Consider the following 27,711-nt stretch of genomic DNA (forward strand, 5'->3'; position numbering starts at 1 on the left):
AAATGAAATTGAGTTATTTGTAGTGAGGTGGATGGACATAAAGTCTGTCATACAGAGTGAAGTAAGTCAGAAAGAGAAAAATAAATACCATATGCTAACACATATATACAGAATCTAAGAAAAAAAGGTCATGTAGAACCTAGGGGTAAGATGGGAATAAAGACACAGACCTACTAGAGAATGGACTTGAGGATATGGGGGGAGGGGTAAGCTGTGACGGGGTGGGAGAGTGGCATGATATACACTACTGGGCGTGAGGTGGATAGCTGGTGGGAAGCAGCCGCATGGCGTGGGGAGATCAGCTCAGTGCTTTGTGACCGCCTGGGGGGGTGGGATAGGGAGAGTGGGAGGGAGGGAGACCTAGGAGGGAGAAGATATGGTAACGTATGTATATGTGTGGCTGATTCAGTTTGTTATAAAGCAGAAACTAACACACCATTGTGAAGCAATTATACTCCAATAAAGATGTTAAAAATAAATAAATAAGAATTAAACAACAAAAAAATTAAAAAAAATTTAAAAAAAGGAATGACTTCCTAAGGACACCTCAGTGGATAGAGAGCTGTATTCAAGTTTCCTAATAACGTCCCGTTTAGGAACGTTATTGGTCACCTCAGGCTGGCCGAGGTGACCATTGCTTTGTGAAGTATTAAGTTGGTTTTGTTTCTTTATCTTCTGCTCTGGGAGTCAGACAAATATAGGGTATTATCTGGACTACAGTTAGAAATCCACCAGGAGTAAAAAGAGAGCCAGGGAAAACCATCCTAATTATTTTAAACTACAGAAATTCTCCTTTCTTCTTAAAAAGTGCATGTTTCAGAGACTCTTGACAGAATGAACTGAAAGCATTTTGCTGAATTGGTGAGGGGTGCACATTTTGGACACGGGGGCCTTCTCGGCCGCTAGTTCTACGATGAGAAATGCGGGGTTCTGGCCTGTGCTTGGTCCAGACAGCCAGCAGATGGCAGTAGAGAGCAACCACCCACCTCAACATAAAAATCCTAGAGGCTAAGATCAAATTCTCACCAGCCCTTTGCCCGGATTTTATACTCAGACCAGGGAGTGGGAAACAGTATCCTTTCAATCCCCTCTGTGACAATTCTGAAACCTGGGCATGGGAGATCTAGTCCATGAGTATCATGAGTATCAACACAGACCTAAAGGACATTGCTTATTTTCCACTAGGTCATTGAATGGTTAAGTACATGGACTGGATTTATAGCCCAGCTCTGTGACATGGCAAGCATTTAACCTTTCAAAGCTTCAGTTGCCCTACCTGTAAATTGCAGAGAACATTAGCACTCACATATCACAGCCCTGTTACGAGGATTCAATGCAATCGTATATTTAAACACTTGACCCAGTGTCTGGTACTTAGGGAACTAATCAATAAATATCAGTTGTTATTATTTTTACCCAGCAGGTTTTTATTGAGTTCACATCTCAATGGAGAACAACCTGCTGTGCGTGTGGTCAGATTCCATCCCCAGGCAGGGTCAGCACCACGAGCTATGAAGTTGCTGCTTTTGCCTTTCCTTGAGTCTCTTAGTTACATCCTTGTGTTACAACTTATTTGTCGTGTTGTTTGTTACCATTTTTTTAAATAGATCTTTATTGGAGTATAATTGCTTTACAATACTGTGTTAGTTTCTGTTGTACACCTAAGTGAATCAGCCATATGCATACATATCCCCTCCCTCTTGAGCCTCCCTCCCACCCTCCCTATCCCACCTCTCTAGGTCATTTTGATGTGCCAGCACTGCCGACTCTCAGAAGGAAAGGCTATATCTGACAAAGAGAACTCTTTGGAGAATAAAATGGTTTATTTCCCTCAGTTGTTTGGCCCAAGAAGGGAAGACTGGCAGCTGGGAGGGGGTTGGTATTGATACTTATTAGTGTTCTTAAATCTGGTGCACCGAGGCCTGATATATGGTAAAGGGCCAAGAGCAGTTGCTCCAACACTTACTGTCCATCAGAAACTACACAGAAAGTGTTTTTAAAACAGGGATGCCCAGGGAATTCCCTGGCAGTCCAGTGGTTAGGACTCTATGCTTTCACTGCTGAGGGGGCGGGTTCGATCCCTGGTCGGGGAACTAAGATCCCCACAAGCCTCGCGGCGTGGGCGAAAACAAAACAAAACAAAACAAAACATGGATGCCTGGACCCTACTCAGAAGTTCCTCTCAGTTGCTCTGGAGTGGAGCTGGGCATAGTTATTTTTAGCTCACCAGGGCTGAGAACCACTTGTTGAGAACCAACCACTATCAAGCTGTTCCCAAACTAGTGTGCGTTCTCAGACTTTAGTCAGACTGCTGAAAATTCAGATTTCCAGGCTGATTCTAATGCAGTGGTTCTTCAACCAAACGTTGGAAAACTCCACTCTAGTAGATTAGAAAGCTGAACGCCTGATGAGCAGATAGCCAAAAATAAGTGCAACTTTGAGAAATCCTTTTGGAGTCAAACAAGCAAGTTCTGTAAATGGGCAGGAACGGTTCTCCCAGACATTCCCAGCCCTGCACCCAGAGCTTTGCACATGTGCCCAGGAAGGCTCACAGTGACTCAGGAGGAGGCCCTCGGACAGCACCAGGCCATAGGTAGGGACAGGAAATATATAAATGAGGAAATTACAGCACAGACAGTTTACCTTATTTGCCCCAAGTCCCAGAGCGAGCAGGTGATGGAGATAAAATGAGGATTCAGGCAGTGCCAGTCTGGAGCAAACTCTCTTCCCCACAAAGGTATTTCCCTTCTCTGTGGATGCGCACCCAGGACATGGTACCAAAGATCAAACAAGAGAGCATGATGGCCTTCTCCTACCAACCTAATCTTATTAAAGGTGAAGTACTAAGGAGCGCCCCAGATAAAAGGTAATAAAAGGACAAGAGGGAGAGAGATTTCACTCAGAGGGAAGAGGGAGTGTTGGGAGGGGGTGTGGGAAAACTGCGCCCCCCCCCCACAACCAGCAGGAGGTGGCTGAGGTGCCTAGGGAGTCTGGAGGTGGGCCAGGGGCTCTGGCGGCCTAGGGTAATGTGGAAGGCAGAGTTCGGAACCTAAGGGGAACAAGAGGGAGGGAAGGCGGGCATCTCCCCAGGGATTCGTGAGCACCAATGACCAGGGAACAGGAGTGGCTTTATGATTCACAGAGCCCAGTACAAAAGGGAAATGTGAGGTCCCCTTGTTTAAAACTGATTAAGAATTTCAAGATCAAGAGGGAAGAGATATGGGAACATATGTATATGTTTAACTGATTCACTTTGTTATAAAGCAGAAACTAACACACCATTGTAAAGCAATTATACCCCAATAAAGATGTTAAAAAAAAAAAAAAAAGAATTTCAAGATGATGACAGCAAGCACTAAACCAAGTGTAGGGCCCTCCTGCAAGTAGGCAGAGCTCATGCCCCAGGAGCCAGCCGTGCCTGGGGACCCCCAGAGCTGCTGCACAAATACGGGATCCTGCATGCAGAGCGCCTAGCACAAAGCACCACGAGCCTGCAGCATGAAGTGCCCATGGCCTGCTGCTCCTGTTTACAAGGGCTCTCTGCCTGAGAACTTCCAGCAGATACTCTCTACAAAATCCACTCCTCAGGATCCCAAATCCCATAGCCTCAGGAATACTGAAGGATCCACACAGCCTAACGGGACCCCAGAGGACAGAAACACACTGCCAAGCCCGCTGCCTTCACCCCAGGGAAGGAACACCCAGGCTGGTCTTTGTAGGAGGCCGGCTCGGTCAGAGTGTTTACAGGGGAATTACTACCAGAACAAACCAGACAGTCAGCCTCTGCTTCTCTGACACCACGTCCCACACCAAGCCTGAACAAACAACAGGCGACGCTCCTCGGGTGGCACACCTCACCACCTGCAGCTCCTGCACGTTCCTCTGCAGGGCTTCCACTTGCTCAGAACACCAGTGACGCAGGAGGCCATAAAGGACAAAGGTGAACAGACAGGGAGAGGTGATGGATACGATGGGAGTGGAGGTGAGCAATGAAGCACTCAGGGGACCAGGAGAACCACAGAAGATACTTGCTTTGTTTCTATCACCAACAAGGCTGCTTTCAGATTTGAGAGTTGGTCCTTTGAACCTTCTATACCAGGGTTTCTCAGTTGCGGCACTGTGAACATTAGGGGCTGGCTAATTCTTAGTCACGGTGTCTAACATTGCAATATGTCATTTTAGGATGTTTAGCAGCGTCCCTGGCCTCAGGAATGCCAGTAGCACCCTCCCAGTTGATAATCAAAAATGTCTCCACACAATGCCAAATGTCTTCCAGAAGATAAAAACGCCCCTGTTTCAGAACCACTGGACAGAATGATCCTCAATGTACTCTGAGGGGGAAAAATGGCAATAAGAAGAATGGGTAGTGGGGAAGAGTCACCTGCGCTCCCACCTCTGATCCTGCCCCACTCTAGTCCACTCTCTGCTCTGGAGCAGGTGGAGCCCTGACCGTGACACTCACCCCCTTAAGCCTTTCTATGACCTCCTACTGCTGGTCCGTGGGGGCCAAGCTTGAACACAGATATTATCTGTTCCTCCCTCTGAAGCCTTTCACCTGTCACCGTGCACTCCAGTCACACGATGCACTCTTCATCATTGGTCCGTTTCCAGGGCACCTGCGTGTGCCAGGCACTGTTCTAAGTGCTTGCTTGGGAGGCATCAGTGAACAAAGAGGCTCCTGCCCTTGTAGAAACAGACAACAGCCATAAGCATCACAAACAGGTGAGTTATACTGTTTGTTACAAGGTGAAAAGAAGATCTGTGAAGAGAGGATCAAGAGTGCGGGACGGTGGAGGCAGAGTGGGTTGCAATTTTAAATAAGGTCATCAGGGCAGCTTCACTTGAGCAAAGGAGAGGGGTAGTAATCATGCAGATTCCTGGGGAGAGTGATGCGGGCAGAGGGAGCAGCCTGGGCAGAGGGCAGAGCAGAGGGCGGGAGGCCTGAGGGGGAAAGGACCTGGTAGGCCATCCTAAGGATGTGTACTCCTTTTCTTCGGAAGATGGGAATCGTGGCAGGGTTCTGAGGAAATGTGACCTGGCTCATGTAAATTTCCAACAACTCCCTCCAGCTGCTATTCTGAGAATAACGGCTGAAGCAGGGACACAAGTTATAAAGCAACTGCAGTAGCCCGCGCGCAAGATGGTGGTTCAGACCAGTGAGGGGGCAGAGGAGATGGTGAGAAGGCTAAGAAGAGGCATCTTGTATCCTCGAGACTTCAGCCTCCTTCTCTTGCTCAACACTGAGGGAATGCTGCTTGACCTAATGCAAGATATCTCCAGATTCAGAGTCTACGGTTCATTAGACATAGCAACAATTCAATAAACATGTGTTGGGAGTTAAAATAAACACAGAAAAAACTCCAATAAAATGCATGAAGCACACTTTTTAGAAGAGCCTATCTAGTTCCCAGGCACGTTTCTGACACTTAGTAGATGCTTAATAAATGCTCATTGAATGGATAAGTAAATGAATAATGCATCTTACACTGTGTGACTAATTACTGTACTCCTTTAGACATCATCATTTACAACCATTAGCTCAAAGTATTTTATTACCATAGATGTAATTCATTTTGATTGCCTTGCTTTAAGAATTATTTTTGGCTTTTTTTGCTGCCACTGTAAGTCATTTAAGCTTCATTATTTTACCTAGGTCATAAATTTGTTTTAAAAATGATCAGACTCAAAATGCACTTTTGCTGAGTTTGGTGTGAGACTTGAGTTACAGCTCTAACTCTACAACGGCCCTGAGCTTCATTCTATTCATCATAAGGTGACAGAGTTCACGTGATGACATCATGTGGAACTCTATGTCTCTCCCAGCTTGAAAATTCCAGAACTTGATATTCACTGGAAAATGTACTGGAGGTCCACCATCCCATATATCTGAAATTTTTGGTGGTAGGCGCATTTTGGAATTTTGAAAATTTTGGATTTGGAACTCATGTAATAGATCCAGTGGAGTCTGGGGCAGCACCTTGAAATCAAATATTTCTGCGGTGAAGGGTATGAATATTCATACATATGAAGACAATAAACAGCTTCATAATAAGTGTAAGTCATGTTTTGCTGCCAAATTAGTTATAAATAATATTTTGGAAAAAAAAGAAGTTGCACCCTTACCTAACACCATGTGCAAAAATTACCTCAAAAATGGATCAAAGACCTAAATATAAGAGCCCAAACCATAAAACACTTATAAGAAATCTTAAGAGATCTTCATGAAATTGTATTGTATTTGGCAATAATTTTTTGCTATGACACCAAAAGCACAGGTAACAACACAGAAAAATAGATATATTGGATTACATCAAAATTAAAAACTTGTATGCATCATAGGACATAATTAACAGAGAAGGCAACCTATGCAATGGGAGAAAATATTTACAAATCATATATCTGATAATGGGGTTAATATCTAAGATATATAAAGAATATTTACAGCTTGGCAACAAAATAACAAATAACCTGATTTAAAAATGGGCAAAGGGAGTCGAAAACAAGATGGCAGAGTAGAAGGACGTGCTCTCACTCCCTCTTGCGAGAACACCAGAATCACAACAAGCTGCTGGACAATCATCGAAAGGAAGACACTGGAACTCACCAAAAAAAATACCCCACATCCAAAGACAAAGGAGAAGCCACAATGAGATCGTAGGAGGGGCGCAATCACAGTAAAATCAAATCCCATAACTGGTGGGTGGGTGACTCACAGACTGGCGAACACTTATACCACAGAAGTCCACCCACTGGAGTGAAGGTTCTGAGCCCCACGTCAGGCTTCCTAACCTGGGGGTCCGGCAACAGGAGGAGGATTCCTAGAGAATCACATTTTGAAGGATAGTGGGATTTGACTGCAGGACTTCGACAGGACTGGGGGAAACAGCGACTCCACCCTTGGAGGGCACACACAAAGTAGTGTGCGCATTGGGACCCAGGAGAAGGAGTAGTGACCCCACAGGAGACTGAACCAGACCTACATGCTAGTGTTGGAGGGTCTCCTGCAGAGGCAGGGGGGTTCTCTATTTCACCGTGGGGACAAGGACACTGGCAGCAGAAGTTCTGGGAAGTACTCCTTGGCATGAGCCCTCCCAGAGTCTGTCATTAGCCACACCAAAGAGCCCAGGTAGGCTCCAGTGTTGGGGTGCCTCAGGCCAAACAACCAACAGGGAGGGAACCCAGCCCCACCCATCAACAGTCAAGTGGATTAAAGTTTTACTGAGCTCTGCATACCAGAGCAACAGTCAGCTCTACCCACCACCAGTCCCTCCCATCAGGAAATTGCACAAGCCTCTTAGATAGCCTCATGCACCAGAAGGCAGACAGCAGAAGCAAGAACTACAATCCTGCAGCCTGTGGAACAAAAACCACATTCATAGAAAGACAGACAAGATGAAAAGGCAGAGGGCTATGTACCAGATGAATGAACAAGATAAAACCCAGAAAAACAACTAAATGAAGTGGAGATACACAACCTTCCAGAAGAATTCAGAATGAAAATAGTGAAGATGATCCAGGACCTCAGAAAAAGAAGGGAGGCAAAGATCAAGAAGATGCAGGAAATGTTTAACAAAGGCCTAGAAGAATTAAAGAACAAACAGACAGATATAAACAATACAATAACTGAAATGAAAAATACACTAGAAGGAATCAATAGCAGAATAACTGAGGTAGAAGAATGGATAAGTGACCTGGAAGACAGAATGGTGGAATTCACTGCTGCAGAACAGATTAAAGAAAAAGGAGTGAAATGAAATGAAGACAGCCTAAGAGACCTCAGGAACAACATTAAACACAACAACATTCACATTATAGGGGTCTCAGAATGAGAAGAGAGAGAGAAAGGACCAGAGAAAATATTTGAAGACATTATAGTTGAAAACTTCCCTAACATGGGAAAGGAAATAGCCACCCAAGTCCAGGAAGCCCAGCCAGTCCCATACAGGATAAACCCAAGGAGAAACACGCCGAGACACATAGTAATCAAACTGGCAAAAATTAAAGACAAAGAAAAATTATTGAAAGCAGCAAGGGAAAAACGACAAATAACATACAAGGGAACTCCCATAAGGTTAACAGTTGATTTCTCAGCAGAAACTCTACAAGCCAGAAGGGAGTGGCATGATATACTTAAAGTGATGAAAGGGAAGAACCTACAACCAAGATTACTCTACCCGTCAAGGAGCTCATTCAGATTCTATGGAGAAATCAAAAGCTTTACAGGCTTCCCTGGTGGCGCAGTGGTTGAGAATCCGCCTGTCAATGCAGAGGACACAGGTTTGTGCCCCGGTCCGGGAGGATACCACATGCCACGGAGCGGCTAGGCCCGTGAGCCATGGCCGCTGAGCCTGCGCACCCGGAGCCTGTGCTCCGCAACAGTGAGAGGCTCGTGTACCGCAAAAAAAAAAAAAAAAAAAAAAAAAAAAAAAGCTTTACAGACACGCAAAAGCGAAGAGAATTCAGCACCACCAAACCAGCTCTACAACAAATGCTAAAGGAACTTCTCTAAGTGGGAAACACAAGAGAAGAAAAGGACCTACAAAAACAAACCCAAAACAGTTAAGAAAATGGTCATAGGAACAAACATATCGATAATTACCTTTAGCGTGAATGTATTAAATGCTCCAACCAAAAGACACAGGCTTGTTGAATGGATACAAAAACAAGACCCATTTATATGCTGTCTACAAGAGACCCACTTCAGACCTAGGGACACATACAGACTGAAAGTGAGGGGATGGAAAAAGATATTCCATGCAAATGGAAATCAAAAGAAAACTGGAGTAGCAATACTCATATCAGATAAAGTAGACTTTAAAATAAAGAATGTTACAAGAGACAAGGAAGGACATTACATAATGATCAAGGGATCAATCCAAGAAGAAGATATAACAATTATAAATATATATGCACCCAATATAGGGGCACCTCAATACATAAGGCAACTGCTAACAGTTATAAAAGAGGAAATCGACAATAACACAATAATAGTGGGGGACTTTAACACCTCACTTACACGAATGGACAGATCATCCAAAATGAAAATAATTAAGGAAACAGAAGCTTTAAATTACACAATAGACCAGCTAGATTTAATTGATATTTATAGGACATTCCATCCAAAACCAGCATATTACACTTTCTTCTCAAGCACACATGGAATATTCTTCAGGACAGATCACATCTTGGGTCACAAATCAAGCCTCAGTAAATTTAAGAAAATTGAAATCACACCAAGCATCTTTTCTGACCACAACGCTATGAGATTACAAATGAATTACAGGGAAAAAACATAAAAAGCACAAACACATGGAGCCTAAACAATATGTTACTAAATAACCAAGAGATCACTGAAGAAATCCAAGAGGAAATCAAAAAATACCTAGTGACAAATGACAATGAAAACACGATGATCCAAAACCTATGGGATGCAGCAAAAGCAGTTCTAAGAGGGAAGTTTATAGCAATACAATCCTACCTCAAGAAACAAGAAAAATCTCAAGTAAACAATCTAACCTGACACCTAAAGGAACTAGAGAAAGAAGAACAAACAAAACCAAAAGTTAGCAGAAGGAAAGAAATCATAAAGATCAGAGCAGAAATAAATGAAGTAGAAACAAAGAAAACAATAGCAAAGATCAATAAAACTAAAAGCTGGTTCTTTGAGAAGATAAACAAAATTGATAAACCATTAGCCAGACTCATCAACAAAAAGAGGGAGAGGACTCTAATCAATAAAATTAGAAAAGAAAAAGGAGAAGTTACAACAGACACCACAGAAATACAAAGCACCCTAAGAGACTACTACAAGCAACTCTATGCCAATAAAATGGAAAATCTGGAAGAAATGGACAAATTCTTAAAAAGGTATAACCTTCCAAGACTGAACCACGAAGAAACCGAAAATATGAACAGACCAATCACAAATAATGAAATTGAAACTGTGACTAAAAATCTTCCAACAAACAAAAGTCCAGGACAAGATGGCTTCACAGGTGAATTCCATCAAACATTTAGAGAAGAGCTAACACCCATCCTTCTCAAACTCTTCCAAAAAATTGCAGAAGAGGGAACACTCCGAAATTCATTCTATGAGGCCACCACCACGCTGATACCAAAACCAGACAAAGATACTACAAAAAAAGAAAATTACAGACCAATATCACTGATGAATATAGATGCAAAAATCCTCAACAAAATACTAGCAAACAGAATCCAACAACACATGAAAAGGATCAGACACCATGATCAAGTGGGATTTATCCCAGGGATGCAAGGATTCTTCAATATATGCAAATCAATCAATGCGATACACCATATTAACAAATCGAAGAATAAAAGCCATGTGATCATCTCAATAGATACAAAAAAGCTTTTGACAAAATTCAACACCCATTTATGATAAAAACTCTCCAGAAAGTGGGCATAGAGGGAAACTACCTCAACATAATAAAGGCCATATACGACAAACCCACAGCAAACATCATTCTCAATGGTGAAAAACTGGAAGCATTTCCTCTAAGATCAGGAGCAAGACAAGGATGTCCACTCTCGCCACTATCATTCAACATAGTTTTGGAAGTCCTAGCCACGGCAATCAGAGAAGAAAAAGAAATAAAAGGAATACAGATTGGAAAAGAAGAAGTAAAACTGTCACTGTTTGCAGATGACATGATACTATACATAGATAATCCTAAAAATGCTACCAGAAAACTACTAGAGCTAATCAATGAATTTGGTAAAGTTGCAGGATACAAAATCAATGCACAGAAATCTCTTGCATTCCTATACATTAATGATGAAAAATCTGAAAGAGAAGTTAAGGAAACACTCCCATTTACCACTGCAACAAAAAGAATAAAATACCTAGGAATAAACCTACCTAAGGAGACAAAAGACTTGTATGCAGAAAACTATAAGACACTGATGAAAGAAATTAAAGATGATACCAACAGATGGAGAGATACCAAGTTCTTGGATTGGAAGAATCAATACTGTGAAAATGACTATACTACCCAAAGCAATCTACAGATTCAACGCAATCCCTATCAAATTACCAATGGCAATTTTTATGGAACTAGAACAAATTATCTTAAAAAAAATTTTGTTAATTTTATTTATTTATTTATTTATGGCTGTGTTGGGTCTTTGTTTCTGTGCGAGGGCTTTCTCTAGTTGCAGCAAGTGGGGGCCACTCTTCATCGCGGTGCGCGGGGCTCTCACTATCGCGGCCTCTCTTGCTGCGCGGAGCACAGGCTCCAGACGCGCAGGCTCAGTAATTGTGGCTCACGGGCCTAGTTGCTCCGTGGCATGTGGGATCTTCCCAGACCAGGGCTCGAACCTGTGTCCTCTGCATTGGCAGGCAGATTCTCAACCACTTCGCCACCAGGGAAGCCCCATCTTAAAATTTGTATGGAGACACAAAAGGCCCTGAATAGACAAAGCAGTCTTGAGGGAAAAAAACGGAGCTGGAGGAATCAGACTCCCTGACTTCAGACTATACTACAAAGCTACAGTAATCAAGACAATATGGTACTGGCACAAAAATAGAAACATAGATCAATGGAACAAGATAGAAAGCCCAGAGATAAACCCAGGCACCTATGGTCAACTAATCTATGACAAAGGAGGCAAAGATATACAATGGAGAAAAGACAGTTTCTTCAATAAGTGGTGCTGGGAAAGCTGGACAGCTACACGTAAAAGAATGAAATTAGAACACTCCCTAACACCATACACAAAAATAAACTCAGAATGGATTCGAGACCTAAATGTAAGACCAGACACTATAAAACTTAGAGGAAAACATAGAAAGAACACTCTTTGACATAAATCACAGCAGGAACTTTTTTGATCCACCTCCTAGAGTAATGGAAATAAAAAAAAAATAAACAAATGGTCCCTAGTGAAACTTAAAAGCTTTTGTACAGCAAAGGAAACCATAAACAAGACGAAAAGACAACCCTCAGAATGGGAGAAAATATTTGCAAATGAATCCACGGACAAAGGATTAATCTCCAAAATATATAAACAGCTCTTGCAGCTCAATATTAAGAAAACAAACAACCCAATTCAAAAATGCGCAGAAGACCTAAATAGACATTTCTCCAAAGAAGACATACAGATGGCCACAAAGCACATGAAAAGCTGCTCAACATCACTAATTATTAGAGAAATGTAAATCAAAACTACAATGAGGTATTACCTCACATGAGTTAGAATGGGCATCATCAGAAAATGTACAAACGACAAACGCTGGAGAGGGTGTGGAGAAAAGGGAATCCTCTTGCACTGTTGGTGGGAATGTAAATTGATACAGCCACTATGGAGAACAGTATGGAGGTTCCTTTAAAAATGAAAAATAGAATTACCATATGACCCAGCAATCCCACTACTGGGAATATACCCTGAGAAAACCATAATTCAAAAAGACACATGCACCCCAATGTTCATTGCAGCACTATTTACAATAGCCAGGTCATGGAAGCAACCTAAATGCCCATTGACAGACGAATGGATAAAGAAGATGTGGTACATGTATACAATGGAATATTACTCAGCCATAAAAGGGAACAAAACTGAGTCATTTGTTGAGATGTGGATGGATCTAGAGACTGTCATACAGAGTGAAGTAAGTCAGAAAGAGAAAAAGAAATATCATATATTAATGCATGTATGTGGAATCTAGAAAAATGGTACAGATGAACCGGTTTGCAGGGCAAAAGTTGAGACACAGATGTAGAGACACCAAGGGGGGAAAACCGCGGTGGGGTGGGGACGGTGGTGTGCTGAATTGGGTGATTGGGATTGACACGTATACAATGATGTGTATAAAATTGATGACTAATAAGAACCTGCAGTATAAAAAAACAAACAAAAAAACCAACTAATACTAAACTTTCTTTGGGTTATTTGTATGGAAATATGTTAATATAAATGTTTCAGACATTACATGAAATTTCTAAAAATCTTATATGTTCTGGTATAATGTTATAAGTCATAATTCTAGTTATTACTTTAAAATGTATATCAGAAATAAAAAAAATTTTTTTTCACTGCAAAGTAATGGAGCTGTTACAGTGGAGGATTACTGGACTGAATGTCAATATGATGACATAGTATGAGTGTGTTTTGTGTTTGGTAATTGCAATCATTGTTGCTTTTGTTGTGGTCATCCATTTACAATGCTTGGTGTCAGTTTATCTCTTGTAAAAATAAAATACAGTGCGTGTGTGTGTGAAAAAAAAATGGGCAAAGGACTTGAATAGAAATTTCTCCAAAGATGATATACAAATGGCCAACAAGCTTATGAAAGATGCTTAACATCAAAAATCATTAGGGAAATGCAATTGAAAACCACTTCACATATATCAGAATAGCTATTAACAAAAAACCAGGGCTTCCCTGGTGGCGCAGTGGTTGAGAGCCCGCCTGCAGATGCAGGGGACACGGGTTCATGCCCTGGTCCGGGAAGATCCCACATGCCGTGGAGCGGCTGGGCCCGTGAGCCATGGCCACTGAGCCTGCGCGTCTGGAACCTGTGCTCCGCAATGGGAGAGGCCACAACAGTGAGAGGCCCGCATACCGCAAAACAAAAAAACAAACAAACAAAAAACCCAGAAAGTGTCGGTGAGGATGTGGAGAAATTGAAATCCTTGTGCACTGCTGGTAGGAATATAAAAATGGTGCAGCTGTTATGGAAAACAGTATGGAAGTTCCTCAAAAATATTAAAAATAGAAATACCATATGATCCAATAATTCCACTTCTGGATATATATCCCAAGGAATTGAAAGCAAAGTCTCAGAGACATTTGCGTACCCATGTTCATTGCAGCATTATTCACAATAGCCAAAAGGTGGAAGCAACCCAAGTATCCATTAACAGATGAATGGATAAACAAAATGTGGTATACAACGAAATATTATTCAGCCTTAAGAACAAAGGAAATTCTGACACATGCTACAACATGGATGAACCTTGAAGACATTATTCTAAGAGAAATAAGCCAGTCACAAAAGAGCAAATACTGCATAATTCCACTTATACGAGAATAAGAATAGGCAAATTAGAACAGGCAAATTCACAGAGACAGAAAGTAGAATGGGGGCTGCCAGGGGCAGGACGAGAAGGGAATGGGGAGTTGTTGTTTAATGGGTATGATGTTTCAGTCTGGAAAGATGAACAATGTTCTGGAGATGGATGGTCATGATGGCTGCATAAGGTGACTGTACTTGATGCACTCATATGTTTACTGAAAAAATGGTTAAAATGGTAAATTTTGTGTATTGTGTATATCTTACCACAATAAAAAAGTTGGTTGCCCTCATAAAAAATATATGTACATTTTGGCATTCTGAGTTTTTTGACTTCAGAATTGTAGATAAGGTATCCTGGATGAATTAGATCGCTGATTTATATCACCATGTATTGTTAGTAAAAACTTGTTTGCAGACTCACAACTCACAAAAGTTGTATGTCAGTGGTATAAATAAAACACTACTATTCCTTTGATTGAGGAATGGTCCTCTGGGCTTATGAAGTCCATTTTCTTTTACTAAGACTTGGGGAGAAGAGAAGAAGCCCTGAGAATCAGCTGTGGCTGTACAGATTCTTGTTGATATGACAATGACCTATCTCCAAGCTGGTTCACCCTCAATTTAAAGAAGGGTTAATTGTTTTCAGTAGAAGTCAAAGTCTTAATTAGCTCAAGTTTGACTATAAAGATGTAGGAGCACTGATTAATACCATCACTTTATAATAAAGCTGTAATATCATTTTGGGGTTTTTTTCCTGAGCTTAGTGTTAATCTTAGTTCATCTAAAAACTGTTCTCTTTCTTGTTTTTTAGCAAATAATAGTTATCAGAAGATGCAAATATAGGTAAATCTTATGAATATTTATATAAAACAACTTGGAAATGGCCAGATTCATTTTATAGATCTTCTGGAAGTCTATAGGAAGGGCAGTAGAAATAGTGCCATAGGAAGTGTGGTTGTTACAAACAGACTCAGATTACCAAACGTTAAGTAGCAGTTTCTGAATTTTTACTAGTAAGTTTATAAATTTAAGGACTATAGAATATCAGTACTATGTCATGGGAGTTGGGACATGGCCATAATTAATTCTCTTGCTAAATTTATTTAAATAGTTGTTTGAGTAATATGAGAAGTTACTATATTTCCACAGAAATGAATTCAAGAGTCATTGCTATACAAACAGCAAAAATATCGAAGAAGGCTCATTCATATCAAGAAATTTTTACTAGAATAAAACTGTCCATACACGTAGCTTCATGTCCAAATTGAGAGCAAAGTAGTAAGACAGGCTTGGACCTGAAACCCTGGGACCCGTTGCTGCAGCGCTTGCACCTGGACAGTCTCCTCCAGCAACAAAATACAAATAAACTATAAGGAACTAAAAATAACTGTGTGCGTGCACAGTTGGGCTAAATTATGAACAAAAAGACCAAAAACCCAACTGCCACTTCTGACCAGCCCAGAGGAAAAGCAGGGTACTGCGCATGCCCCCTGCACACAGCACCACCAAGGGAGTGGGCAGACCGCCTAAGCCACCCCTCCGGCCGGACCCCTGGACCCACCCCTACCCTCACCCCATATAAGGAAGCAGTTTACCCCCGCTCAGGGAAGGAGCAAGGGAACGTGTTACTTGTTTTTGCTCCCTCGTGCTGCAGCAGGAGCCCCAATAAAGCCTTGCCTGAATTTCTTGACCGGCCTCTTATCAATTTCCATTGATTAAGGAGGCCAAGAACCCTGGTTGGTAACTAGTTCTAACAGTGCTTTGCTTGAATCTGCTCCTTCCAAATGGTACTTTGTTTCCATCTTGAGGCAGAGCCTGAAGGTGGAGGAAAAGTCAAGACTCCTTTTCGGGGAATGGCGGCGGCGGCGGGGCGGGTGGGCGGTGGTGTGCAGGGCAGGATGGGGTGGGACAAAGTACACCCCAAGTCCTGTCCATTTTGCCTTCTTCCTCCTGTTTCAGCCTCTCCCCACAGTCTTTCCTTCCCTCCCCTTTAACCCACACTGTCTGCAAATGCTCGGAAGAGCAAGGGCATGTATGGTAATGGCTGGTTGAAGAGGGAGCTGGAACAGAAAACTGTATACATTTCAACTACTTTTAATCCTCACCTGCAATCCTACATATTTTAATCCTTATACTTGTGCTGGGTCTCCTAGCTCACTCTGGCCTCACTCCCACCTTCAGGTGCCCTAGAGTACACCCCTGTCACAGGGTGGCCCTGGCAGCTGGTCTCAGAGAACGTCATGGAGGGCCTGTTCTGAGACTTGGCTTCTCAACTCAACGGCCCCCCGGCCCTGCTTCCGTGTGATGATGGCGCCAAGGCCCGGCTGAGGGCAAGAGAAAGTCCCTGAGGGTGGTTCAGGATCGTGGCAGGTTCCCCCTGCAAGGCCCTGTCCACACAGGCTCGAGAACTAGCTGAGTTGAGGGTGAAGAGTAAGCCAGATTTGGGGTTGTTACCAACACTTCAACCACGAGCCTTTCATTCGTTTGACTCTATACATTTGTCCTGTTTTCCACTAAGGGCTGGAAAAAATGCCGGCAATTCTTTGGAAGTTTGATAGTACATAGTAGACTTCTGTTACAGTGTTGCCAAAAGTGTGACAGGCAAAGGCACCACTGATGGTGAAGATGCTACATGGACAAAATTTTTTAATCCAATAGCTAGAACTTAACAAGTAAAAAATATATATATAAACAGTATATTAAAGCCATAATTTCACAGATATTATTGCTTATGAGGAGAAGTTAAAAAAAAAGAAGAAAGAGATGCATTCACATCCATTTAAAGTAAAACACGAAGTAAACAAGAGTACTGGTAGTGAGCTGAGACTGCAAAAATGAAGAAGGTGGCAAGAAAACGGCACCCATTTTCACGGCTCCTGAACAGCAGCATGGTCTATCCAGTCCTTTAAAAGCACAGTTCACTACTCCTCCTGAAATACAGGCTACTGTCCCACTGGCCATCCATCTAAAAATACATGCTAATCCTTCCCCTGATAGCTATAAGCCCAGGTGCTACAGGCCACACCTATGAGATGCAGGCTTGCTTAAGGTTCTTCTGTCCACTGTGCACCACCTATATCCTCTTTGATATTGGCAAGCAAGTGTGTGTGGGAATCAGTTGAGACTGATAGAAAATAGAACGTGTCCCTGACCACCTTCCCTTGACTCTGGGGATAGGAGTTGACCATGGGGGTGGCTTTGTACAATCAATACAAATCCCTGGCTATACAGATGCTTGTTCTGAACCGGCTCCTGAACTCTCCTTTGAGAGCCTGAAGTCAGGGACTGGGTATCAGGGAGAAAAGTAGAGCAGAGTAAATATGGCTTCTGCCCTGATCCTCACACTTTAAAATTTATACCTTGATTATGTGATAAAATTTTGGGATGAGCTGGATAAAGTGACTGCCAAAAAGGAATCATGATTTCTGGTTGATGCTCCCCAACATCTAGCCAGTTTATGGTCAATAATCCCATCTAGTAAGTTAACTCATGAGTTATCTAAGTATATGTTTTGCTTCCAGTTTACCTTGAGGGATACACCAAAAAGTTTCACGGTTCAAGGTCAAACATTTTTGGCTGCTTTACTAGCATTTTTAACATTGCTTTTATGGGTGCTTACTTGCTTATATCTGCCTAAAGTACTTTTCTGGATAAAGTTACATTGGCCCATGTTCTCTGGCAGAGAACTCGAGGGCCTTGACTGTCCATGCAATGAAGTGGACACTAAATTCTCACGTGAACAGAACTCCCCACATGTGCTCAGTGGACTAACGTCACTTGTGACTTACTTCATCTTATCTTTCCTATTTACATTTTCCACTTTAATCTCTCTCAGTGCCAAATTCTCTATATGAAAAATGAGATAATAAGCCTATCATGAGAATTTAAAAAGATGTATATAAACTGCTTTGTATTCTCTGGTACACATACTTAACATATTGTTAACAGTAGCCAACGTTTACTGAGGGCTGACCATGCACCATGACTTACTCTAAGCACTCTGCAAGTGTATTTAATCCTCATAGAACTCTATGAGGTTGGTGTTGGTATTACCCCCATTTTACAGATGAGGAAACTGAGGCCCAGAGATGTTAACAAATTTGACCAAGGTCTCCAATCTATCACAGGTAAAACTTGGATTTGAACCCAGGCTCCCCGACTCTGAGCCCGGGCTCTTAACCCCTACTACTATGGTAGCTACTCCACTAAAGCTATTTTTTTAAAAATAATTTCTCTTGTTTTTCCTATTATTTATTTATTTATTTATTTTCAGAGGCTGCATGCAGTTACATTTAGGGTCACTAACTTACCCAGAACTTCCCAGTTTTATAACTGAAAGTCCCATCTCTCAGGTTACCAGTCAGTAGTTTTATTATTATGTTGTTTATCTTTGCAGCAGGACCACTGCTTGTACATATAGATACCCTTGTGCAAATTAGGAAAAAGGGGTATTCACTTACATTCAACATACTTTTAATCTTGTATCCATTACATTTATGTAAACTACCTTAAATCCTTCATGGTAGAAGATGGGGTAAGAGAAACAAATATAGAAACAGACTTTCACACTGTATTTAACACATTAAGATCTATGGATAAGTATTAATACATGTGTTACCTTTATATCCTTGTTCTGTCTCCCTGAGATCAATTTTGGTTATTGGTTTGAAATCAGTATCCCATAATCGTATACACCCATCTCGTCCACCAGTGGCAAAGCCTTCTTCGCAAGCATACATGCTGAAGATTCCAGCCTGTTGATTAAGGCAGATAATACTCAATGCTGCAATCGTTCTAAACAGTCATTATAGCTGGATCTTGACGATAAAAATACAAAACAAAGCAAAAATAAAACAAAAAACAAATCTCTTGCTCTCTATTGAAATCCTGGCAATAGAACAAGTAGCCATTTTAGCTAGATTAAAAATTCATAATATCACTAAAGCAAACTAGTTCAAGTGCTCCTTTGCCACGATTAAACTAATAACAGGCTGTAAAAAAAATTCAGGAATTCCTTGGCTAAAGCAAATATAAAAATCATAAATTTCTTTCTGTGACAGCTAATCATTATAAAGACAATGGTGGCGGTGTTTCACATAAATTCCTTTTAAAACAAGTAAAGATATGCGGGCTAGGAACACAAACACTTCTATAGGGACGATGGTGACAGAAATGCATCCCAACGAGCTCAAGCACGCACCATCTGAGCCTAAATGGAAACATAAATTACACTTGTGTTAGCTTGTTAAGCATTATTTGAAGACGCTTTTCACCTCTGACGTGGTTTCACAACTTAAAGATGCTTTTCCATGGAAAATGTGTTACAAGAGTATAATGTTGACATAATATCCAGTGTAAAGAGAAATTAGGTTACTAACGCAGCTGTTTTTATGAATGAGGACCAATACTGACCTTTTGTTTCAAGAGCTGTTTCATAATTAGCGAAGCCAAGAAAACTGGTCTTCAACATACAAGACAGTGAAAGTTCTAAAATTTCATAGCTCTTTTGCTAAGAGTTGCTGAAACTTTTCTTCAGGTTCACAGTAATAGGGCAAAAAGCTAAAGGTCTGTTGAGTTTCTGATAACATTTTACCAAATTTCCATTTATTACAACAGGCTTTACCTTTCACATCATCTCCCCATTCTTCTGGTCATTTCTACTTTATCATCTATAGACACAGCAATATAACTATTTTAATATATGTCAGAATTCAGCAGAGTGCTCAGAGTCAAGTTTGTCCTTGTTCTTACAGAGCAGACCATCAAAAGAATTTATCAGTGGTTTTTGTTTGCATTTTAAGAAATTGTGATGTGGACATGGAGGTGACACTCTCTCACTCAGATGAGGAAAATCTACCTTATTAACCACTATAAAAATAACAGCTGTCTCCACCCTTGCTATTCAACATATAGGCCACAGGCCAGCAGCAGTAATGTCATCCCAGACACACTGAGTAACAGTCTGCATTTTTTTAACATCTTTATTGGAGTATAATTGATTTATACTGTTCTATTAGTTTCTGCTGTACAAAAAAGTAAAGCAGCTATACGTATACATATATCACCACCTCTCCTCCCTCTTGCTTCTCCCTCTCACCCTCCCTATCCCAACCCTCTAGCTGGTCACAAAGCACCAAGCTGATCTCCCTGTGCTATGTGGCTGTTTCCCACTAGCTATCTATTTTGCAGTTGGTAGTGTATATATATCAGTGCTGTCTAACTTCGTCCCAGCCTACCCTTACCCCTTCCCCGTGTCCTTAAGACCACTCTCTACGTCTGAGTCTTTATGCCTGTCCTGCTCCTAGGTTCTTCATAACTTTTTTTTTTAGATTCCATATATATGTGTTAGCATATGGTATTTGTTTTTCTCTTTGACTTACTTCACTCTGTATGACAGACTCTAGGTCCATCCACCTCACTATAAATAATTCAATTTTGTTTCTTTTTATGGCTGAGTAAAATTCCATTGTATGTATGTGCCACATCTTCTTTGTTCATTCAACTGTTGATGGACACTTAGGTTGCTTCCATGTCCTGGCTATTGTAAATAGTGCTGCAATGAACATTGTGGTACATGACTCTTTTTGAATTATGGTTTTCTCAGGGTATATGCCCAGTAGTGGGATTGCTGGGTCATATGGTAATTCTGTTTTTAGTTTTTTAAGGAACCTCCATACTGTTCTCCATTGTGGCTGTATCAATTTACATTCCCACCAACAGTGCAAGAGGGTTTCCTTTTCTCCACACTCTCTCCAGTATTTATTGTTTGTAGATTTTTTGATGATGGCCATTCTGGCCAGTGTGAGGTAATACCTCATTGTACTTTTAATTTGCATTTCTCTAATGATTAGTGATGTTGAGCATCCTTTCATGTGTTTGTTGGCAATCTGTATATCTTCTCTGGAGAAATGTCGATTTAGGTCTTCTGCCCATTTTTGGACTGGGTTGTTTGTTTTTTTGATATTGAGCTGCATAAGCTGCTTGTATATTCTGGAGATTAATCCTTTGTCAGTTGCTTCGTTTACAAATATTTTTGCCCATTATAAGGGTTGTCTTTTCGTCTTGTTTATGGTTTCCTTTGCTGTGCAAAAGCTTTGAAGTTTCATTAGGTCCCATTTGTTTATTTTTGTTTTTATTTCCATTTCTCTAGGAGGTGGGTCAAAAAGGATCTTGCTGTGATTTATGTCATAGAGTATTCTGCCTATGTTTTCCTCTAAGAGTTTTATAGTGTCTGGCCTTACGATCAGGTCTTTAATCCATTATAATTTTGTGTATGGTGTTAGGGAGTATTCTAATTTCATTCTTTTACATGTAGCCATCCAGTTGTCCCAGCACCACTTATTGAAGAGGCTGTCTTTTCTCCATTGTATATTCTTGCCTCCTTTATCAAAGATAAGGTGGCCATATGTATGTGGGTTTATCTCTGGCCTATTCTGTTCCATTGATCTATATTTCTGTTTTTGTGCCAGTATCATACTGTCTTCATTATTGTAGCTTTGTAGTATAGTCTGAAGTCAGGAAGTCTGATTCCTCCAGCTCCATTTTTCTTTCTCAAGATTGCTTTGGCTATTTGCAATCTTTTGTGTTTCCATACAAATTGTGAAATTTTTTGTTCTAGTTCTATGAAAAATGCCAGTGGTAGTTTGATAGGGATGGCATTGAATCTGCAGATTGCTTTGGGTAGTATAGTCATTTTCACAATGATTCTTCCAATCCAAGAACATGGTATATCTCTCCATCTGTCTGTATCATCTTTAATTTCTTTCATCAGTGTCTTATACTTTTCTGCATACAGGTCTTTGTCTCTGTAGGTAGGTTTATTCCTAGGTATTTTATTCTTTTTGTTGCAGTGGTAAATGGGAGGGTTTCCTTAATTTATCTTTCAGATTTTTCATCATTAGTGTATAGGAATGCAAGAGATTTCTGTGCATTGATTTTGTATCCTGCTACTTTACCAAGTTCATTGATTAGCTCTAGTAGTTTTCTGGTAGCATCTTTAGGATTCCCTATGTATAGTATCATGTCATCTGCAAATAATGACAGTTTTACTTCTTCTTTTCTGATTTGGGTTCCTTTTCTTGCTTTTTCTTCTCTGACCACATTGGCTAAATCTTCCAAAACTATGTTTTATAATAGTCGTGAGAGTGGGCAACCTTGTCTTTTTCCTGATCTTAGTGGAAATGGTTTCAGTTTTTCACCATTGAGAATGATGTTGGCTGTGGGTTTGTCATATATGGCCTTTATTATGTTGAGGTAAGTTTCCTCTATGCGCACTGTCTGGAGAGTTTTTATCATAAATGGGTACTGAATTTTGTTGAAAGCTTTTTCTGCATCTATTGAGATGATCATATGGTTTTTCTCCTTCAATTTGTTAATATGATTTATCACATTGATGGATTTGTGTATAATGAAGAATCCTTGCATTCCTGGGATAAACTCCACTTGATCATGGTGTATGATCCTTTTAATGTGCTATTGGATTCTGTTTGCTAGTATTTTGCTGAGGATTTTTGCATCTATGTTCATCAGTGATACTGACAACCTGCTTTTTAACAAGATCTCCAGGAGATTCATAGGCACATTAACGTTTAAGAAATGCTGGTTGGGCTTCCCTGGTGGTGCAGTGGTTGAGAGTCCGCCTGCCGATGTAGGGGATACGGGTTCGTGCCCCGGTCCGGGAAGATCCCACATGCCGCGGAGCGGCTGGGCCCGTGAGCCATGGCCGCTGAGCCTGCGCGTCCAGAGCCTGTGCTCCGCAACAGGAGAGGCCACAACAGTGAGAGGCCCGTGTACCGCAAAAAAAAAAGAAATGCTGGTTTAGAAGATGAAACTGACGATGAAATACTTCTAGTTTCTGTCAAGCTGGTACTGCTGAATTACAACACTAATCAGTCAATCGATAATTGAGACGAAAGCTAATTAAGTTATTAAGCTTTTGAAATATTAATTTCTTCCAGGTGAACAAAAATAAATAGGGAAATCCTTCATGAATGTTTAGTGAGTGTTCAGCAGAACTGGCTGATCTTAAAGCAACAGGGCAAAAATACAGAGATTTGTGACTTTTACTTATTTAATAAGTCATTCCCAAACTTCTATACGGAAATACTTACACTATGTGCTCCTTGAATGGTGCGGACTAAATTGAGCCCTTTCCAGACATAGATGTCGCCATTTAAAGCACCAGAGTAGGTGATGTCTTCTTTGGCACATGCAAGGCAAAGGATGGTCTGAAGATCCCCTGTTTTGCCAAATATCCCTCTTTTTGCAGTCAGGGCATTTCCACATAGTGTCCAAAACTAGAAAATAAGTGATAAAATAAATAGATCCAAAAAAAAGAGTATTCTGATGCATCTCATTATTGGTATTTATTTGCTAATGTTTTAATACATTTTACATAATTTACTATAGGTGCACTAGATACACATAATTTAACTTGTTTTGTTATAACGGCAGAGAACTGCAAAACATTTTAGCCAACTACTAGCAGTAAAAAAAAAAAACTTATAACAATATTTTTTAAACTCTCAAAGTTCCAACATTCCAAAACTTTGCTAAATGTTTAATGTTCATTTTTTTGTTTAATTTCTTGTCAAGTTATAGCACTAGTATAGGTTCACTGTAGAGAAGTTTAGAAACAGAGAAAAGTGAAAAGAGGAAAATTGGAATTATTCACAACCTCCTGTTAACATGTTGATATATCTTCTAGGTATTTTTGTTGCACGTATATATATATGCATTTAGAAATAATTTCTAACTAAAAGTTACATAAATCTTCACTGTAGAAACATTACTCAGAAATGTTTCTAAATATAGGTTATATTTCATATAGCCAAATAACTGACTAGGCTTTTCAGTTTTAGTTGCATAATTTATTATGAGGGAGACTATAAGCATAAAGGTTGAGCTGCTTTATAGATAGCAGCAGGGAGACTCCCATGGTTATGTAGAAATTAAGTATTTCACTCTGACATATTTTCTTTCAGTATGTGAACTGGTATAATTTTACTGCCATGTACGTAGCCTCTCACAATTTATAAAGGCTCTTTACATGTGTTTAGTTATTTGATCTTCATAATACCCTTACGAATAGGCTAAGGCAGATATTATTATTACACCCATTTGGAAAGGAGAGAAAGAAGGCATAAGTGACTTGCCAAAGGTTCATCAGGGGTTATACACGAGAAAGTATTGAAATATTTGCCTTGAGAACTTTAAATCCAATGAAGAAGATACATATAAAACAAAAAAAGATCATTTGAAGGCAGCATATTCAGACTGCATACAAGTGGTAAGGAAATTTGAAGATAGAGAACCATGTTGAATTAACTGGAATGAACAAGAATAGGATTTGGATCATTGGTGAGGAAGAAACTGCATCGTGGTTTAGGAGAGCAGGGTTAGGTGAATCCAAGTGACAGGAAATGTGTGCGGAAAAATTAGTGACAACCCTAATATTCTGTGCCTGCAGGAGAGGAAAAATGACGGTCCTCCCAGAGTGGCTGGGTACTCGAGGAAGCAGTTCTAGATGGGTGCACCCCTCAGGAGGGCCAGGACTCAGGCAGCTGTGGAGGTGGTGGCCCTTGGGGAGAATGAGAGAAAGATGTGCCATCATCTGAGACTATACAAGATTCTTCTCTCATTAAGTATCAACTCTGGTGATTTGCTTCTTTGGCTATTACTGATTTTACAAAAAGGCACTAAAGTATACATCAAAAGAATAAGAACAATCTGGGGAAGGATAGTTAGGTATATGCCTTGGGAAAACATTTAAGTATTAACTTTGAACCTGAACAAACTATGAGACATAAACAACTACTGGTTGTACCTACATGCCAAAGAACTTGCTGTTACACGGTGATGCTTAAGGCAGACATTTATCCTTCTATTATCTCCCCATGCATGAAAATTAAAGGAAGCGTAACTATTTGGTAATTATTATCCCTTTAACTTGGGATGTGTACTTTGGCCTGAGTTGTTGAAATATTTCTAGATGGACAACCACAAAAAAGAGAGACTTATCCCTACACAAAGATTTTTTCTGATGAAATCACCCAGTCAGATGGCATAATGTCAACATGAAACATTCCAGATAATCAGATGATTCTCTAAAAAGGCATATATAGCTGTAATGACAGGATAGGCATGAGAATTTCTGCAGAAAATGGCAAATCTGAGACATTATCTCTTCTTGAGAAGCACTTCATGTTTGGAAAACAGTGACAGATTAGGGTAGCAACACACCATTAACTCCACATCAAATGAAAGCACATTGTTTATCTTCTCCAATCTCCATTCACAGATTGTAATGCAAATTCTGTTAGAACTGGCAGGTACTTGGGAGCTCATCTGCCCCTAAGTAATCCCTGAGGTCCCTTCTGTCTGCGACTAAAGAATGGAGAAAGAACAATAACAGCCAACAAACCTGGTAGGCTCATTTCCTGTAAAACCAAGCAAGCAGAAAATGCTCAACTGCTACTGTTTTTCAAGCATTCATTTCAGATAATCATAATTTGCCTGTTTGCCAACACTGGGGATTGTAAAATGAGAAAGAATTTTACCCTAGCTACAAAAATTTCACGTAAAAATATTTTCTTGGGGGCTTCCCTGGTGGCGCAGTGGTTGAGAGTCCGCCTGCCGATGCAGGGGATACGGGTTCGTGCCCTGGTCCGGGAAGATCCCACATGCCGCGGAGCTGCTGGGCCCGTGAGCCATGGCCGCATCCGGAGCCTGTGCTCCGCGACAGGAGAGGCCACAACAGTGAGGCGCCCGCGTATCGCAAAAAAAAAAAAAAAAATTTTCTTGGAGTGCATTAGAGATTCTGCATTCACCTTGTGACTGGAATGATTCGTTTGATGTTAGGCGGCTTTGGGGAAAAAAGGTGGGGGTCCTGGAATTGCATGTAGAAAATACAGATAGTGAAAATAATTTGTTAAAGCCTGCTGAAATTTGTTGTGGATTTCCTTCTAAACAAAATTAATAAAGAATAAAGAATGACATAATTAATAAAGAATCTGCATTTGCAGATTCTTCCATTTGAGGTAAAAATGCTTGTTTTTGCTTAGAAAAAATGCCTAGGTCTGCCAAAACACAATTAACAAATTTAACAGGACAAACAGCTCTAAGTGTTTTCAAATGAGGTTCCAGGGTTCTATCTGTCTCTGCTTTTAGAATCAACTGATTAAAGGAGTTAACCAAAGATGGAAAGAAACAGGGAAACTGGACGAATCTATCAATTAAAGCAGTTAATCTATTATCTTTGATAATCTGGTTTGGGGGTGGGGACTTAAGCCAAGATAGATCATTAAAGAAATAATTGCTAAGAGAAAAGAGCTTGTCAAAGGGAGCCAGAAACAGAGTTTAAATCTTATCTGTGCCACTATTTTTGTAGACCTAGGAAATGGGAAAAGAAATTAATATTATTGTGCCCCTACTGGTTCCATACACTGTTTAATGTAACTCTTAAATTCAGGAGGTAGTTATCCCCACCCCCCTTTTTATCCTGTCTTTTTTGTTTTTGTTTTTTTGGGAAAGAAAGAAATTCAGTCTCGGAGATAAAATAGCTTTCCCAGAATCAAGTAGAGGGAGACAGAACCAGGATTCAAAGTCAAACAACCTCCTAGGTCTTGGCTTCCTCACTGTGGAATATGCAAGTTGGCTGAAGGCTCCCTGGTCAGGGTGCCAGACTTCCAGAGAGCCACCATGGAATAATGGAATCCGGCTCATCTTGAGCTCATGTATTTCTTTGCTTGTGGCTGAAAGAACAACTCAGTGCCTCTTCCATATGTTATGATCAGAAACTCATGCTAGCAGATATATATTATATCCTTGGTTAATTAAAAACTGTTAAGGGAATTAAGATGTAATGGCTACCATGTATTTCATGGCCAAAATTTTTCAAAATATTTGTTCCCTTGGAAAGACAACTAAGATGTTCTTTGGTGATGAAAAAGTTGATAATCTGTGAACATGTTAATGGGCCAAGGACCCTTCTGCTCCCCAGACCTATGATTCGATGGGTGACCAGTCCCTGCCTATTAACTCCTGACTGAAGGGCAACCCCTTCCCTGGGTTCTGCTGCCTTCCAAGCCCACCCTACCAAACTCACCTATCCATTAAGGCTCAGCTCAAATAGCATCCCTTCCTGAACCACTTAACATTCCTCTAACCAGTTGGGATCTCTCTGTTATCCCTAGAGAATTTTGGTTTTGCCACTCTTACAGAATGTTCTATTTCAATGTTTTAATTGCTCAGTTTTAAGCAAACTGAAAATCGGGTCAGTTTTTATTCTATCACATGGTACAAACTCAACTAATGTTTATCAAATTTAATGAGTTTTCTAGTCTTTCAGTTGGACTGTATAAATTATGAGAAAGGATTATCCAACTACTGTTGAAGCAAAAAGTGCCTTCATTTCAGCAAACATAGCCTCAGGTTAAAATCAGCTCTCTGCACAAGGATTATAAAATGTTTATGAAGCCCTAAGGACATGTGACACCTTTGAAGAGTAGAACCTATAGACTTATCTTTTTGTCCCCTGTGTTTCCATTACTTTTTTCTTATTTTGGAAGAAATGCATGTTATTGTAAAATAATTTTAAAATAATGGGAAAATTTAAAAACTATCAACTCACTATGCAAGATAACTGTTTAATGTTTTGGGATAGTCTACCAATT

The 27,711-nt window shown here is 40.5% G+C and overlaps 1 protein-coding gene across 1 annotated transcript in view; it reads right to left on the reverse strand.

Annotated features, from left to right (window-relative positions):
* EML6 (EMAP like 6) overlaps nucleotides 1-27,711 on the reverse strand; it is a 320,117-nt gene that overhangs the window by 137,169 nt on the left and 155,237 nt on the right. Inside the window, exons 6-7 of the mRNA XM_067705051.1 lie at nucleotides 23,149-23,334; nucleotides 18,657-18,792 (exon numbers count right to left, since the gene is read on the reverse strand). Of these exons, the coding sequence (XP_067561152.1) occupies nucleotides 18,657-18,792; nucleotides 23,149-23,334 (322 nt within the window). The remainder of the gene's footprint in view (nucleotides 1-18,656; nucleotides 18,793-23,148; nucleotides 23,335-27,711) is intronic.

This window comes from Pseudorca crassidens, chromosome 14, assembly GCF_039906515.1.
Source record: "Pseudorca crassidens isolate mPseCra1 chromosome 14, mPseCra1.hap1, whole genome shotgun sequence".
Classification (NCBI taxonomy): Eukaryota; Metazoa; Chordata; class Mammalia; order Artiodactyla; family Delphinidae; genus Pseudorca; species Pseudorca crassidens.